General features: G+C 53.6%; 1 protein-coding gene across 1 annotated transcript; it reads right to left on the bottom strand.

The window, feature by feature from the left end:
- Window positions 1-1,956: 1,956 nt before the first annotated feature.
- Window positions 1,957-15,057, bottom strand: FAM83A (family with sequence similarity 83 member A). The gene is made up of 4 exons (XM_006211413.3): window positions 14,409-15,057; window positions 8,470-8,637; window positions 6,974-7,098; window positions 1,957-2,594 (listed from the first exon to the last, which is right to left on the bottom strand). Exons 1-4 carry the CDS (start codon window positions 14,886-14,888, stop codon window positions 2,066-2,068), a joined length of 1,302 nt encoding a protein of 433 aa, XP_006211475.2. The 5' UTR covers window positions 14,889-15,057; the 3' UTR covers window positions 1,957-2,065.
- Between the last annotated feature and the right edge of the window lie 1,179 nt (window positions 15,058-16,236).

Below are 16,236 nucleotides of genomic sequence, written 5' to 3'. Positions count from 1 at the left end.
CTGCTCCTACAAAGGAATGGCCCAGCCTCACATTAGTGGGTCCTGAGGTGTATCAGTCAGGCTAGGCTGGATCATGGTACAGTAAGAAACAGCCCCAAATCTCAGTGGCTTAATCAGCAAAGGTTTATCTCTTCCTCTTACTGCTTATCCATTGCAGGTCAGCGAGGTAGGCATGTCCTGCTCATCACAGTCACGTAGGAACCTAGGCGAGCAGAAGGGGCTCCATCTTGAGGGAAAGTGATCTGCACCCAGGTGTTTGCACTAGAAGTTGACATATTGTAAACTGACTATACTTCAAAAAAAAAAAAAGTTAAAAAAAAAAACCCTGAAAGTTACCCTCAACACTTCTGCTCACATCCCACTGGCCAAAGCAAACGACACCTAACTTCCTAGCAGGCGGGGATCATGACTACATGACAAGGTGCCTAGAGTAGGAAAAACAATACTCGTGAATTGTAAGACGACTGCGGAGGGGAAACTGACTGGTGGAGAGGATGTGGGAGGAGGAGGGTTTATTCTGGCTGCAGGGTCCCCTCTCTACCCAGACGGAGCCAGATGCAGGGGTGGAGCTTACCTCTGGAGTTCTTGGCACCCCAGCACACTTCACCTTCCCGAAGCTTTCTCATCAGGCTGCGAAATCCACAGCTCTGGTCATCCTAACCTCATCGCGGCAGGCAGCAGGAAGCCGGCAGCATCAGGACTGGGTTTAAAAAACCTCAGTAACCAAAGGGCTTTTGTTGCTGTTGTTGGACTTTCAGGGATTAAGGAGGGAAAGGGTGAAGTGAGGACAGAAACACAATTTGGAAGAAAATGGAAGCAAAGACACCTCTTCCTCTGTCCAAAGTGTTGGACAAATACAAACAGGGAGGGGCTGCAGGGAGATGCCATCTGCAGAGCACGACTTGGGAGGCCACGTGCGTCAGAATTCAGAGGCCACCAGGAGGAGGGACTGTCCTCCCAGCCTCCACATCATAGGCAAAGCTTCTGAGCCGGAAAAGGGCAACCGACCTCCCCAAGCCAGGCTGGCTGATCCTCCTCTGTGCTCCCTGAGCATCCACTGTTTTTCTTATACCCAAGCTAGACTAGTTTCACCCCAGGAACAAACCGGATGTGCTGACCCTGAGAATGAAAGGATGATGGGGCTTCTGAGGGCGCAGCGGACGTGCTTCAGGACGTCAACAAGAAAGATAGAGGGGCCTAGATCTGGAGATGGCTGACTGCTGCTGGGGGCTACAAGGTCAATGCGGGACCCTCCCTGGTTCTTCAAGGCTGCCCGAGGTCCTGCTGTAGGGTCATTCCCAGATCTGACAACTCAAGCCCCTGGGACTCAGCCCAGACTCCAGGGACCTCCAGGCCAGCCCAAGGCTCTTTGAAGCAAACACCTGAGCTGTTAAACTGCCTTGTCCAACTCCATCGCCCAGATGCCTCGGCTTGCCCCACCCCTGGTGGCCACAATTCCAACCAGCCCCACACAACTTACAGTGGCAGGTTCTGGGGCCTCATCCCTGATTCATTGGCTCCAGGGATACCCTAGTAGTATGTGGGGAGGAGGCGTTTTCCCCACTCCCAGCAACATCCAGAATGTCCCCACGCTCTCTCCTGAGTCTCTGCAGAGTGGACCATTTCTGGGCGCTGGGAAGAAGGAGTACCTTGATCACACCCACCCTCTGCCTCTCGGAGCCTCAGTTTCTCCACATGTAAAACGTGGGCTGCATCAACCCATTCTCACGTTACAGAGCTTTGGGAAATGTCACTACCAAAGCACTGGCTGCTCTATGGGAGAAAGGGGCTCTATTTTCAAGATTTTGTCCTCTAGCTCCCTGCCCCCCATCTCCCTGGAACCTTCTGGAATGTGCTGCATAGGCCATACCAGAGAGGGGAGGCCAGGGAAGGGTGGGGATCGGCAAGTGAATGGTCTCAGGCCTGGGAACGTTCAAACAGAGGCAATGATTTCATTCAAGCGTCTTTAGTTTCAAGGGCAGCAGGTTCACAGCTGCTAGTTGTTGAAGTGAGGTCCTTAGGCCAGAAAATCCGAGAATACAGGCCCACTGGAGGGAGGGACCCCTCAGAAATGAGGGGATGCCTGTAGAAGGGGCCTCCAGGTGTGGGCCACCCTGGGCACCAGGCCAAGCTGCTCGAGCTGCAGCCGCGTGGGCCTGTAGGCGTTGAGGTTGCTGTAGAGAGCGGGCAGGCCGTTGTGGGGCCTTGGGGAGAAGTGGGCCTGTGGGATCAGGGGCCCCCAAGGGCCGTGATGGGGCTGAAACCTGGGGGCAGGAGGTGGGTTGGGGGCCAGGGGGCTGCCGGGCCCTGAGGATGTGGACAGGCTCTGGTTCTGGGGGTTGCTGCCAGCGGACAGGCTGCTGAAGGGGTCAGAGGTCGTGCGGTCACTGGCGGAGCAGCTACTGAGGTGGCCAGGCAGGGGGCTGGGGCCAGCGCTGGGCTGGAGGGGTGCAGCCAGCCTGGGTGACTTGAGGCCCATCACAGGTTTGGAGGAGGCGTAGAGGTGGCGGAACTCCTCGTCAAACAGCTCCACCGCCTGGCCTGTGAACTTGGAGAGGATGTTCCGGTGCACGTGTCCGCAGAGCCAGGTAAAGCTGGAGGCAAGAGGGGAGAGAGTGAGGGGTGGGGATGTGAGGCCTCAGCCAGCCTTTTCTGGGGGTGGTGGGGGCTCCTGGCAAGCCTAGTAGGAAGGGGATTAACACACTGCCCACCGCTCCTCCATCCAGCTCCTTCAGTCCTGGCCGAACCCCTGGGAGGGAGATGTGGTTCTCCGCCTCTCACAGACGGCAAAACTGAATCTCAGAGACCAGCAAATGTTTGCAGGTGAATAATTAAGATGCAGAGTGAATCTGGGCCTCAGGTCAGGATTCCCTCCTGGAGCTCAGATTTTGGCCCCAGAGAAGATCCGTGCAGAGGCACAAAGGGGCTCGGTGCCGCCTGATTGCCAGTGTCCTCGACTCTGTGCTGACATGAATCAGCCAGCCTCTGGGGCCTTGGCAGCTTCACCTGTCACCTGCGGGACACCTGCTTCTTCTAACCAAATAGAGCGTGGGGCTGCCTCTTGTGAGGCAGGAGCTGTATTCTCATGAAAATCTAAAGGGTGTAGCCCAGTCTTCAGGCACTTGGACCTCGAAGGGGCAGGAGAGGGAGGGAGAATCCTCTGCTCTTTGGGCATGGAAAGGAGAACACAGGGCGAGCCCACAGAACCGGAAAGATGCCGCATCAGTGGGTTTGCCCGGACATCCAAGGGAGGTCCATCGTACACATCGTAAGTGGAAACAACGTGCTCGAGGTATTTGCATATTATCTTTTATGATTCCCTGATTTAAACAAATTCTTTCTTAAAAAAAAAATAGCTCCTGAGCTATTACCTTCCCCCCAAACAAATTCCTTTTATCTCTGATGAAAAACTCCTCTCATCACCCCACTCCCCCCAAAAGGCCCTTGAAAAAGCCTGGTGACGGCACAGAAGACCCACCAAGAGCATCAGGTTAGAGATTCCTGGGTCCCTAATAATGAGGACACAGGTGTGGGGAGCGATGGGGACAGGATGGCCAGAGAAGGGGCAGGGTCACAGTGGGGTACAGAAACGACTGTATCACGGGTCTCAGCCTCCAGCCTCCTGCCTTGCCACCAAAAGGCGGGCCCAGCCTCCGGAGTCCCTGTTCTGTGAGGCAGGGCAGGGCCCACGCAAGGCTGGGGCAATGCTGGGAAGAACAACGAAGCTTTGTTTAAACCTCCCTGCCCGCCCAGGGGCCACTCCAGAGATGTCAGCAGCTGATGCTGAGCGTCTGGCCAGCCAGCTGACAGGGAAGGCAAGAACAGGGACAGCAGGACTCTTGGCAACAGGAAGCAGTCAGTTGCCCTCTGTTGTTTGGAATCGGGGTATATTAGACTAAGCAAATGCATGCTTCCTCAACGAAGCAGGGCCAAAAGTGCCTGGCAACTTCTCAGGCCCCCAGGCACCCCGAGTGCCCCTGCTCTCCCCGCACCCCCACCTTCAGTGCCGCTGAGTCCCTGGTGCGTCTCTGCAGCTCACCGGGTCGGGGTGCCTTGCCCTCACGCCCTACGTGTTTATGCACCTTGTGCTGTAGCTTTCACACTTTTATCACCTCCTATGGTAAGAAATGCATTTTATTTTAATTCTATTTTGGCCCCTAAGTACGTAGAATTGACTTAGTCAAAATCTTTGGCTCAAGACCCACTCTCATCATTGATCGGTGTATTCACGGCCATTTACACCTATGTAGCTGTCTACTTCATTATTTACCTTCTGAGAAGCATCTATGAACCCACCACCTAGGGTGAAAAACTAGCATCTTGACATTAACCAGCATCTAACCGCATAGTTCCTCCTAGGAACTCATTTTCCAGTTTCCCCCCAAAAGAGATCATCACTCAAAATCCTGTGCCATGGTTCTCATTCTTTCCTTTTTCTGTAATAATAATAGAAAGGTCTGGAAAGTACTGTCAGCCCTCCACGTACTCATGTTCTGCATTCGAGGATTCAACCAAACGTGGGTGGAAAACTTTCAGAAAAAAATTTTCCCAGAAAGTTCCAAAAAACCAAACTAGAATTTGCTGCATGCTGGCAACTATTTACACAGCATTTACATTAGGTATGATAAGTGATCTAGAGATGATTTAAGGTTTACTGGAGGATGTGCGTAGGTTATATGCACATATTACACCATTTTATATAAGGCACTTGAGCATCCTTGGATTTGTGGGGGGTCCTGGAACCAATCCTCCACGATGCCAAGGAACAAATAAATATTTCTATTTTAGTTGCTTGTAACATATATGTAATCTTTGGGGATTTTTTTTTCCACTGAAATATTGCTAAGTTTATCCATGTCATCTCGTGTTGCTGTACATCATTCATTTTTGACTGCTATATGATGTTCCCCTGGGGGCTATCTCATGGCTCACTTATCCGTTCTCTGATTGGTGGGCCCTGGGATTGCTTCCGTGGTTTTTCTGGGGTGACCAGTGCTTCTGTGAACAGTCTTATACCTGCCTTCTACTGTACTGTGGACCAGTTTCTCTTGGAAATATACCTAGGCGTGGAATTGCTGGGCATAGCTAGGTGAATATTCACCCTTAGAGAAAATGCCAAACTTTCCAGAGTCACTGTACGGAGTTGCAATCCCGTCAGCTACATAGAAATTTGTAAATCCACTATTTGTATCGTCAGTCTCCTTTATTCTTCTTTTCTGAAAAGGTATAAAATGGTAACTCATGCTAGCCCTGATTCGCGTTTTCCTGATCACTGAGGATGCTGAACGTCTTTTCATGTGTTTCCTCCTGGGTGAAGCACCTGCTCTCGCTTCTCGCCCACGCTTCCGCTGTGCTGTTTTGCTGCTGTGAATCGTGGGAGTTCATTGTGATTTTTGACACTAATCTTGTCAGGGCATATGAAAACCTGTTTCCAGTTTATAATTTGACTTTTCACTTTCTTTAAGCTGTCTTTCAATGAACCAAAGTTCTTTATTGTGATATAGTCCGATTTAGCAATCTTTTAGTCAGTGCTTTTTTGTGTTCTGTTTAACACAGAGGGGTGTCTGTATTAAAGCACCCCAACACCCCTTAGAGCTTGTTTTTGACATTTAAGTTCTTTTAATCTATTGGGAGGTGATTGTGTGTGTGTGTGTGTGTGTGTGTGTGTGTGTGTGTGTATGAATTAGAATCCAATTTTTCATATGGAGAATTTTTTTTTCCAGTTTCTTCTTTCTCCCACTGCTCTGACATGCCCTGTCAAGTGTGGTTTTGGTTTTGAGCTTTCTGTTCTGTTCCGTATGTCGGTTTGTCTGTCCCTCCCCCAGTGCCACATTGTCTGGATACTGCAGTTCCACAGCAAGTCCTGATCTCTGGAGGGGTGAGTCCTCCCTGCCTGTTGTTCTTCAGACTTATCTTGGCTGTTCTTGGAGAAATACATTTTACATCGTGACCTACTTACATTCACAAATACATACAGAACCCCACAACAAATTCCAGGACACCCCTTACCTCAGTGTGCTCTGATTGTTTATATTCTATACGACTTCATTTTTAAGAATTCTGGGCATCACCCACTAAATCAATTTCATGGACAGCAATGCACAGTTTGAAAAATTTTGTTCCTCTAGCCATACTGGATGCCAGAATGGTACAGAAAGCCGAGGGGTGGCAGTGGGGGCCAGGGCAGGAGTGGAGTCAGGGTCTAGTTAGAAGGCTAGGTTGATCTCATGCTGTTCCTCATGCTGTTCCAGCTGCCTGATTTTGAACCCCTGCCCCACCCCAACACCAATGTGGCGGCGCCCAGGCCTGCTCTGCTCAGCAGCCCCTCAGGACCAACCCTTCCAAATCTGGCCTCTCCCATGGCCCTTCCCTCGGGGCTTTGGCAGGGCTAATAGCAACCCTTACTGAACACCTACTGTGTGCTAGGAGCTGCGCCACATGTTTTGTTGCAAATTTAATCTCATTGAACCATACAGTGACCTGCAAGGGAAGGGACTGTTATCCCCATTTTACAGATGAGAAAACTGATGCTAACAAGAATTGAATTGCACAGTTTAAATGGGTGGACTACTTGGCATGTGAATTATATCTCAGTACATTTGTTATATTAGAATAACTAAATATTTTGAAAATAAAATGGAGCACACACACAACAAAACCAATTGCCTGGGTTTATAATCACACTGAGAGGTCTGACGAGGGAAACGGGCTTTTCTGTCCTATCACAATCTGAAGGGAAACCGAGGCACCTGGAACTCTCTCTCTGTCCAGGAAGGGCCCACATTTCCCCCTGTTGCCCAGAATGGTCCTGCCTCCAGCCTCCTGCATGTGATGAAGCCCCAGCTCTGGAAACAGGAGGAGCCCCTGGGGAGCTGCTGGTGGGCGCGTGGGCCTGAGCAGCTGGGGCTGGTCAGCACCCCGCTCAGCCTTGGCCTCCACAGAGCCTGGACAGAAGGGGAGGCCCAGCGCTCACCTGTACGATCCACACAGAACGTATCTCCAGTCTGAGATGATGAACTTCTCCTGGATTTGGCCGGCGAACTTCCTGCCTGACTTGGCACAGTACACTTCTCCTTCTACGCTCCGGATGGAAATGTTCTGTTGGAAGGGAGGGAAGGTATCCCTCACTAATTCTGTATTTATAGATACATGGTAGACTTTAAACAAAGCAGAACACAGAAGAAAGGCAAGGGCCTGGTGCTTACAGAGCCCTTGATCTGGGCTTGCCTGGGCCACAGAGGTCTGGCAAGCACAGCCTTGCCCTGTAAGTGGCTTTAGTGACATGAGTCCCTGACTCCAAGCCCGTCAGAGGGGAGGTCCAGGGCAGCCAGAAGGGGCGACTTTGTGGATACCTCAGTGGACCCTAGACTGTCCTAAGAAAAGGTGTGACCACAACCCAAATCATGGCCTTGTTTGTCCTTTTCCTCCCCAGAAGCACCTGCTGCCCAGCCCTCAAGTGAAACACTCAGAAGGCTGGAGAACAGAAAGGGCAGGTGGAACACTGCTGGGGTCCCTGTGGATGCCTGCTGGCGGCTGGGCAGGCTCTGGGGAGGGGATATCCAGGCCTCCAACAGCTCCTCCCAGCCTCTCCATAAGCTCCATCAGATGCTGGGAGGAGGGCCACATCCCCCTGTCCTGGGTGTGACGGGTGTGGGCCACGAAGGCAAGGCCTGCACTGTGGACCTGTTTTGATGGCCTCCTGATGAGGACTTGTGGTCCAGGTAACATCAAGCAGGCCCCAGGGTCAGAGGACCTGAGCCCTCTGGCACCAGGAGGTGCCTAGGGCCAGCTGCATCTTGTCCGCTCAGAGCGGAAGGGAAGGAGCGGGGAGGAGAGCAGGGTCTCCCGGGAGCTGACCTGTCTGAGCTAGAGGTGGGTCACCAGGGAACCACCCATCAGCTGTGCAGCTGGGTCTGCTCCAGGAAGCTGCCCTTGAATTAGCTGCCCCAAATTTGCCATGACTAAATGAACCCTCATCTCTGGGTGTCTCTTCTTGCCAGAAGGCAGTGAGGAGTTTGGTGAAGTGAGAGGATCAACCTCCTGTTGGGGCCGTGGGGCCCTAAACACGTACCACACAGGTCCTGGGTGTTGCTCTGCCCTGGAAGTGCGTCCTCTGGGTCTCCTCAGCTGAGAGGAGAAAAGGCAGAGGTTGGGCCCCTTTATACTTCCCAGCCCCCAGTTAATCTATGTGAGATCAGAGGGCTGGGAATGGGAGCCATGAAAGTCAGATCCTAAAACATCCTGCAGAATCCTCGCACCCTCTCTCCCTGTCACTGCATCTTGGAGGCTGTGTCTTCCTAATGGTGCAGCTACAGGTTGAGGGAGGGCTGTCTGACCTGCACTGGACATTGTTTGAGCAAGAAATCATCATTTGTGATGTGAAGCCATTGGGATGGGGCACCTGTTACCACAGCAGAGCCTGTTCTCTCCCATCACAGAGGACCTCTTGCACTGTCGTAGGGCCCCTACCTTGAGGTGACTGTCAGAGATCTGGGCTTTGTCACACATCTCCTGGAAGAGCTTCACACCTCCCTGGTCCAGGAGCACACAGACGAACACCCCGCGCTTGTTAGCCGCCTCTAGAATGTCACAGAAGATCTCCACATCTGTGAACACATCCATCAGGATGGCCAGGACCTGGGCCAGAGCAGAGTCAGACACCAGAAGAGTCAGGGCCAGGTGTTAGCTGGTTTCAGCCAAAGTTCCTAAGTCCCAGTGGGCCTGGGAGGCCCGTTCCCATGTGGCCATGCTGGGGAGGGGGACAGTCTCGCATGGCTCAGGAAAGGGCCAAGAGCTGCTGGGGCCCCTGCCTCCATCCTGAACCCACATCTCCAGCCCACAACACACCCTCTGGCCTCTCCACCCACTGTTGGAGTGGAGAGTGTGGAGGAGAAAGGAGAGAAAAGCAGAAAGAGGAGGCAGAGAAGAGCAGAGGAGACCAAGGGGAGGTGGCTGGGCAGCTTCTGGTGGCACATTATCCAGAGAAGAGGTGGTTTTCTGGGAACAGGGAACTTTGGCTCCAGCTGTGGTGCTGCTGAGACTAGCTGAGTGCCTTCGGACACGTCACTTACGCTCTCTGGCCTCAGTTTCTTTCCCTACAACACTGCGCAATTAAAGGGCATTAGCTGTCATGCAAGGTGGGTCTGTGAGCCCAGACAATATAAATGAAAGCACGTGCGAAAGTAAAGTGCATAGTTAAAATACGACTATGACCATATGCATTGTTCATGAGCAAGTGTGAATAATGTTAGAACAACACTGTGCAGAAATGTTGTTTTAATCCAGGTTATGGATGAGGATTAAAATTAGTGCCCACACAACTCTAGGCATAAAGAAGAAACAGCAGGGTCCTCGTTAGGGCCAGTCAGACGGACCAGCACAGCAGAATGAGGTTGGCTGAGAAGGAGGCACTTGCCGGGACACTTAGCTGAAGAAGGAAGTTGGCCTGGAGGCACCGCCCGGCAGCCTGGCCCTGGGAACCTGGGGCTTCAGTGTGAGAGAGGGGCCCAGCGAGGGGCTGCTGGCCTGCGGGGCCAACCCACAGGCAGGAGTCATCCTGTGGGGACCTCAGACTCTGGCTGAGACTCCCTCACCACCTGCCAGGCAGATGTAAGCTCCTCATGGGCTGGACCTCCTCCTGCCTTGGGAAGGGCAGTGGGTGGGAGGGGAGAAGGGACTCGGGCCCTGGTGGGGCCACCAACCCTGCTGGGCCAGTTTGGGGGGCACTTAGCACCCCCTGCCCCACTTTGTGCTTCACTGCTACTCCCTCTTCCTCTCCTCTGTGCTGTTGCTCCTTTTCTTGAACTTGCATTGGGTGGATGAGTAATAACAGTGGCAACTATTTCTTGAACGCTTAATCTCAGCTGTGTTTTGTCTCCTGTAACCTTCACAACACTGTTACCCTGGCTTCCCAGGTGAGGAGCAAAGGGGACAGAGATCTTAAGTAACTTTCCTAACACCACGTGGCTAGAATGCAGGGGAGATGCTCCAGACCCCAGCCTGGAGCCACGCTCCCACTCAGTCTACAGCAGGCCCAAGAGAGGGACTCTACTGTCTGTATACAGTGGACACAGCCTGTCGCTCCTCTGCTGGTGGGTTAGGGATGGGCCAGGGAAGGACAGTCAAGCCCTGGGGGGTTCGGAGACCCCAGAGCAGAGCTCAAAGAGAATGTGGACAGAGAAAGAGAATGGGGCCCAGGTGGACCCTCCACCATCACCTATCTGCTGACCACAGGGCAATGGGGCCAACCAACCGCCCTTGAAGAGGCAGCTGTGGGAGGACCACTCCCCCCCCAGCCACATGCCCACACCTGTTTGTGTCGCCTCTGTCCTCACCTGATGCTCCCCTTCCCAATGGCCCTATCTGGAGTGGTGACATTTGCCAGACCCGAGCCCTGGGTATCCAGAGGCAGAGGGGCCTACTCTAAGGAGCTCCTTGGGAGGGGAAGCAGGCCTGTCACAGATCCCAGGAGGATGCTGGGGGGCATGGAGCTTGTCCTTTGTTCAGCTGTTGCCAGGGCAGGGGCTCAGCCTGAAAAGGTGGTCCCTGACACCTAGGGGTGGGGGTATGGAGCTTCTTTGGACCCTTCTCACAGCTCCCCACCACCTCCTCAGCATGCCCCCCCCATCTTCCCCACCAACCTCCCAGGGATCTGATTAGAGTTTTCTTCTCTGCAGTGAATCTGCAATGTGTTGTTTGTTGAAAGAAAGGGAGAAGGCGCGGGGATCGAGCAGGGACAAGGTCCTTGCCTACTAAAATTCTCCGACTTCTTGGTCTCAGGACCCCTTTAAACTCTTAAAAAGTTACTGAGGATTCCAAAGGGCTTTGGTTTATGTGGATTAGAACTACTGATATTTGTCGTATTAGAAACTTACACTGAGAAAAATTTTAAATGTTTATTAGTTATTTAAGTATAACTAATATTTGTTACTTAAAAATATTAAATCCATCACATGTTAACATAAATAACAACTTTAAAGCAAAAAAAAATACTTTCCAAAACAACAACAAAATGTAGTGAGCAGCATGGCATTGTTTTACAGTTTTGCAAATCCCTGTGGTGTCTGGCTTAACAGAAGACAGCTGGTTCTCGCACCTGCTCCCACAGCAATCTGTTGTGATGCGCTGTTTGGGAGGAAGTCTAGGAAGGTAATCTAGCTTCACACAGATAAGTGGTCAGAAAGGGCAGGACATCACAGCCCCACTGGAAGGTCTCGGGACCCTCAGGGGCCCTCGAACATACTTGGAGGGTAGATGAATCCCGTTTCATTTTCTGTATTATATGATGCCCGGACATCCCAGGGCCAGGTGATCCCTACAGATAACTAACTCCCGGTTTAAGAGCAGCTCTCAAACGCAAAGCAGGCAACCGAGAGCCTGTGTCCTAACTGCCTCCTTTATCTAAGGCTCCTGCCTCAAGACAGTACTCCCCCTGCATGCCCTAAATCACTCCAGTGCCAGGTACCTCCTGTGGCCTAGAGCCTGCTGGAATTGTTCAAACCAGCCCATCCTAAACTGTTAACCTGGCCCTGCCTTACTTTTCCTGCAAAACCACAATAAAGCCTTTTGTTCATGTATCCCCGACTCCTCCTGCCTCCTGATGGCCGCTGGTGCTCCCTGTGTGGCCCTGTATGGTGTGCAGTGCCTCCTGCTTCTAGGGCACTGGGAGTAAAACCCCTTCCTTCAAGACAAGTCACCTCCACATCTGTCTGCACGTCTCCCTAGTCTCCCTGCCTCCGGGGCATCCAGCCCTCTCACACCTCTTGACCTTTGCACCTGATACTCCCTAGGCCTGGAATTCCTTTCCCTCCCCTCTCTGCCCAGCAAACTCTTACTCAGCCTTTGAGACTCAGAAGCCACCTCTTCTGCGAAGCCTGCTTTAGTCACCTTCCAGGCACCAGGGGTTGCTCAAGCCCAGGGCCGCCCCCCACCCCCAGTGTCCTCTCCTCTCCCCGCCTCTCCCCTCAGGGCAGGCAGCCCGAGGGAGGGAGGGACGGCTCTTATTTGCTCCACCATCCTGGGTGCAGGGCCTGGCCAGTGAATTAGGCTTTGTGGAGTAAAGGAATGAGCAGGAAGGGAAAGAGGGAGCACTCCTGCTCCTTAGGGAGTGGAAACGGCTCTGGGAAACACTTAGCAGGCTGGCTCTGTCTGTTCCCCTCTCTTCTCCTCTCTGGGTAGGGGCGGCGGGCATTGAAGCCATTGGAGAGGGAGACACAAACCCATTTCCCCTTCTCTCCTCCTCTCTGTGGACACAGCCTACTTCCATGGACAGCCTGTGGCTGGGGGTCCAGCCCCCTGGCATCTCCATGAGAACAGGTCACTGATCACTTCTGTGTGTGGTGTGTGTGTGTGTGTGTGTGTGTGTGTTTCGTATGGAGTGATATCACAAACTGCTTGCAGGGGACTGACGGGTAACAAAATGGGTGAAACTCATCTGGGCCTGGGACAAGAGGACTGTGGCAAAGGGACCCACCCAAAGAAGTGGCCACAGCTCAGTGCCAACAGAGCCAGCTCTTCCTACCTGCTAAGAGGAGCCGGAAATTCTTACTTGTAGGTAAAATCTTCTGATTTTCAAGTGTCATCCTAAAATCATATTGTGTTGATAAGAGAGAGACAGGAGCAGGCCTCAGGGCCACGGAGGGGAAGAGAGGGAAGCAAGCCTTGCTGGTGGCAGTGGGGCAGGAGAGGGACTCAGCCAGGGGACGGGGGTTCACAAGCCCTAACCTGGCTTCCCTCCAGGGAGTCCCACTCACCCTTCGGGCTGCAGCTGCGGTTGAGAATTTCCCCATCACCACTGGTGCCCGCCCTGCTGGAGGGCACGGACCTCAGCAGAGAGAGACCAGAGGTAGTGTGTTTAGGAGCAGACCCTTGGAACTGGAAGGGTCCTTAGTCCGACGTGGAATCTGGGGCCGGGGGAGGTCAAGGGACTTGCCTTGGGTCATGCGGCCCACCCCAGGTGCCCCAGGTAGGGTGGGAACTCCTGGCCACCTGCCTGGGCCCGTCTGTCAACTCCTAACCCCTCCCTGTCAGGGAAACAAGAAACACTGCTCTGAAGCAGCCCAGCGACATGAAAAGCCCTCGCTCCACCCCTTGTTACCTTCTATTTTATTTTCCAGAACTCTGCTCCCTCCCTCCTGCAACGAGCACAGCCTCCCCACCTGTGGCGGCTTCTTCAGGAGCCATAAGATTTCACACAGTACTGGACTTGAGAGGGGATTCCGTCATGAGAGTGGGATCTTAGCAGAAAATAAGCTTAAATATTGGTTTGTTCTTTTTTGAGCTCTTTTAAGTGTAACAAAATAGGTAATTTTAGTGATGAGAGAGACTCTTTAGATGGCAAATTTCTTTCCTAACCCCTGCCCCGCTGCAGCTTTGGGACTGGGGAGGGACACCCACATCCCTGAGCCGAATAGTCATTTTGTGCATCTGGGGTGGAGCGATCTGGAGTCCCTGCTCCACTCCCCAGGTGATGGCAGGCAGCACTTACGGCCTTGCAATCCCAGGAGCATCCAGAGGACTCCTGACCAAGTGTCAGTCCCGTGCTGGAAACTCTGCCAGCCAAGCTCTGGACCTGAAGGATTGTTCTTCTTCTAAAGTCATTTATTACAATGTAAACACCCTGGGGAGGGCTCCTCTGCTTCTGCCTGATCATGGCTGGATTCTGGTGCAGAACAGTCATTTGTAGGCCAATAGGTCTAAGCCCAGTCTGGGAGGAAAAGGGACAAGTTTACGTCCCAGAGGAGTAGCCCCTTCATTTAGAAGCATCAAGGTGAGGTGCTTCGCCTAGCCTCGGGAATCCAGGAAAGGCTTCCTGAGAATGGGACATTGGTGCTGGGTTCTGACAAGTAAGTAATAGGGGAAAAGCAGTGGGGGTGATGGGGTCCCAGGCAAAGGGTACAGCATGTGCAAAAGCCTCAAGACAGAGCCTGGTGGGTTTAGGAATATGTAGGTCCCCCAGGACTGAGTGGTAGGAGTTGGGAGAGGAGCTGGAGAGGTTGTGAGCCCTGCTACAGAATCTTCTCTTCCCACTGGGGGCAAGTGGGAGCCACTGAAGGCTCTAAGCAGGGAAGGAACCAAGTTAGATTTGAAGTATAGAAAAAGCGTCTATAGCAGCTTGGAGACTAGGGGATTTGGGATCCAGATGGAAGAGGAGAGTCAGACGGGAAGCTATTGCAGGAGTTCCAGTGGTGGGTGGCGGTGACCTGGACCCAGATTGTGACAAGTGGGATCAGGAAGTCAGTGATCTAGGGCAAGACAGAGGGTAACACCCCTGGTTCCATCCTAATCTCAGTCCCCTGGACTCCGTCCCTTAGAGCAGGATGCAGCCCTCTCTCCTCTCCTCTCCTCCACCAGCCCCGTTCCTGCCCGCCTGCCTGTGGCCCGGGAGACCCAGGCTCCACCCTCGCTACCTGGCTGGTCCGGGTGATGCAGCGGCGGATGAGGTCTCTGATGTTGTTGTGCTTGTCTGTCTGGAAGTATACAGTGGCGCTGGACTTTTCCTTCAGGTAGGGCTTCTCAGCTGAGGCCCAGGTGTGCAGCAGGGTCGGCTCGCTGCCCTCCGAGGCCATGGGGAAATAGGTACCTGACTGCAGGGAGCAGGAGTCTAGTCCCTTGGAGCCTGCCTCGGCCCCTCCCAGGGGCTCCGGGGCACAGGGGGGCTCCTTAGCCTGGGCCTGGATGTACTGGGACTCCACCGAGGACAAGAAATCCACCTCCCCTTCCTGGCTGATCGCCTGCCAGTAGGCCTCGGGACCCCCATCCAAGAGGGCATCTGTGGCCAGCCGGGCACTCTCATTGTCGTTGAAGTCAGCCCTGGCCGGCTGGACCCACTCGCTCTTGACATCTTCCAGGCGTTTCTGGATCTTGCCCAGGTGCCTTGCCTGGCTCATGCTGCGCTGTCCCTGAGTCGTGGGGGAGCAGCAAGTACCTGAGCTCTTCCGGAGGTCAGGGGCAAGCAGGCCACACCGCACAGGAGGAGCAGGGCTCCTGGCACTTCTGGAAAGTACTCGCTCTTAGAACTGGTGTGCAGCCAGCGGCCAGGAGTGCCTGCTCAGAGGAAGTGACTTACCACTGTCCCGAGCAATGCTTCACAGGGATCCGCAGCCAGGGGTTGGCTTTTCTCTGAGCGACACCCGCCCTGCCCGCGGGCCAGGAGGGCTGGCTCAATCACGCCCGGGCACACTCAGCCCTGAGAGATTTCCTCTCCTCCCAGCAGCCGGGGAAGCCCAGGTGAGCTGGCTTTCCAGCCTGTGGTGCAATTCTCCCGAGACCCTCAGCCTTATTTACAAGGCAGGTGGGCTCTCCCAGCACCATCCCCTCTGTGCTCCTCAGTTCAGAGGCTGCTTGGTTCAAAGACAAGCAGTTCCCTGTCGGGCCCCTGAGATCAGCCATCCATCCTGTCCCTGTGTGAGGAGAGAAAGCTGGATTTCTGCCAGGCAGAACTGTTGATCAGGTGTTCCCTCTTCTCTTGGTAACACCTCCAGTTCCCAGCCTTCCCTGTCTTCTGGAAAAGCCTTCTGTCCCACCTCTCTCCTGTCTTGTGCTTGTCACGGTCGTGCTTCAACGGAGCCCCCAGGGAGGTTCCAGTGCAGGGGCCAGCACTGATCTGTTGGAAGCAGATGCTTTGGAATACCGTCTTGAGAAGAATCTGCGATATGTCAGGGCCCGTGGATGGATGGATGGGATCAGTCTGTCTCGGTGTTGGAGGGGCAGGTGGCCGCAGGCATGTTTGAAGTATGCAAACTGCCAGAACAGAGCAGGGGCCGTTCCATGTCAATGAAATGCAGTCTAGAGTCCAGACTGTCTTTATTTGGGCTCTTGCAGAAACAGACTGTGAGACTAGGATTTGAGTGCACGTGGCTAATTGGGAGGTGACACCAAGAAGCACTGGAAGGGGAGCAGAGGAGTGAGACAGGAGGGAGCCTCGTAGGATGTGTTAAGGAGCAGGTCACCATTGTGGACATCCGGGGCTTATGGGCATCAGTGGGGACATCTGGGGTCCAGTCCTACCGGACCTCTAGGAGCTGGTACAGAATACATCTCAGTTTTGCTACCCAAAGAATGAGAGAGCTGCGGAATTGATCTACCAGCCTCATTGATCGTTGGTGCAGGGCTGCTCCTGGGGCCCTGTTAAATCCCCAGCCCTGCTGGCCTGCCCTGTGGGCTCACCAGGCACCGCCCTGAAACCTCAGAAAGCCCTCCGGCTGAACATCACAGGCGCGCACAGGACGAGACTGT

This window comes from Vicugna pacos, chromosome 25 (genome assembly GCF_048564905.1).
Source record: "Vicugna pacos chromosome 25, VicPac4, whole genome shotgun sequence".
Classification (NCBI taxonomy): domain Eukaryota; kingdom Metazoa; phylum Chordata; class Mammalia; order Artiodactyla; family Camelidae; genus Vicugna; species Vicugna pacos.
This window is presented reverse-complemented; position numbering and strand designations above follow the sequence as displayed.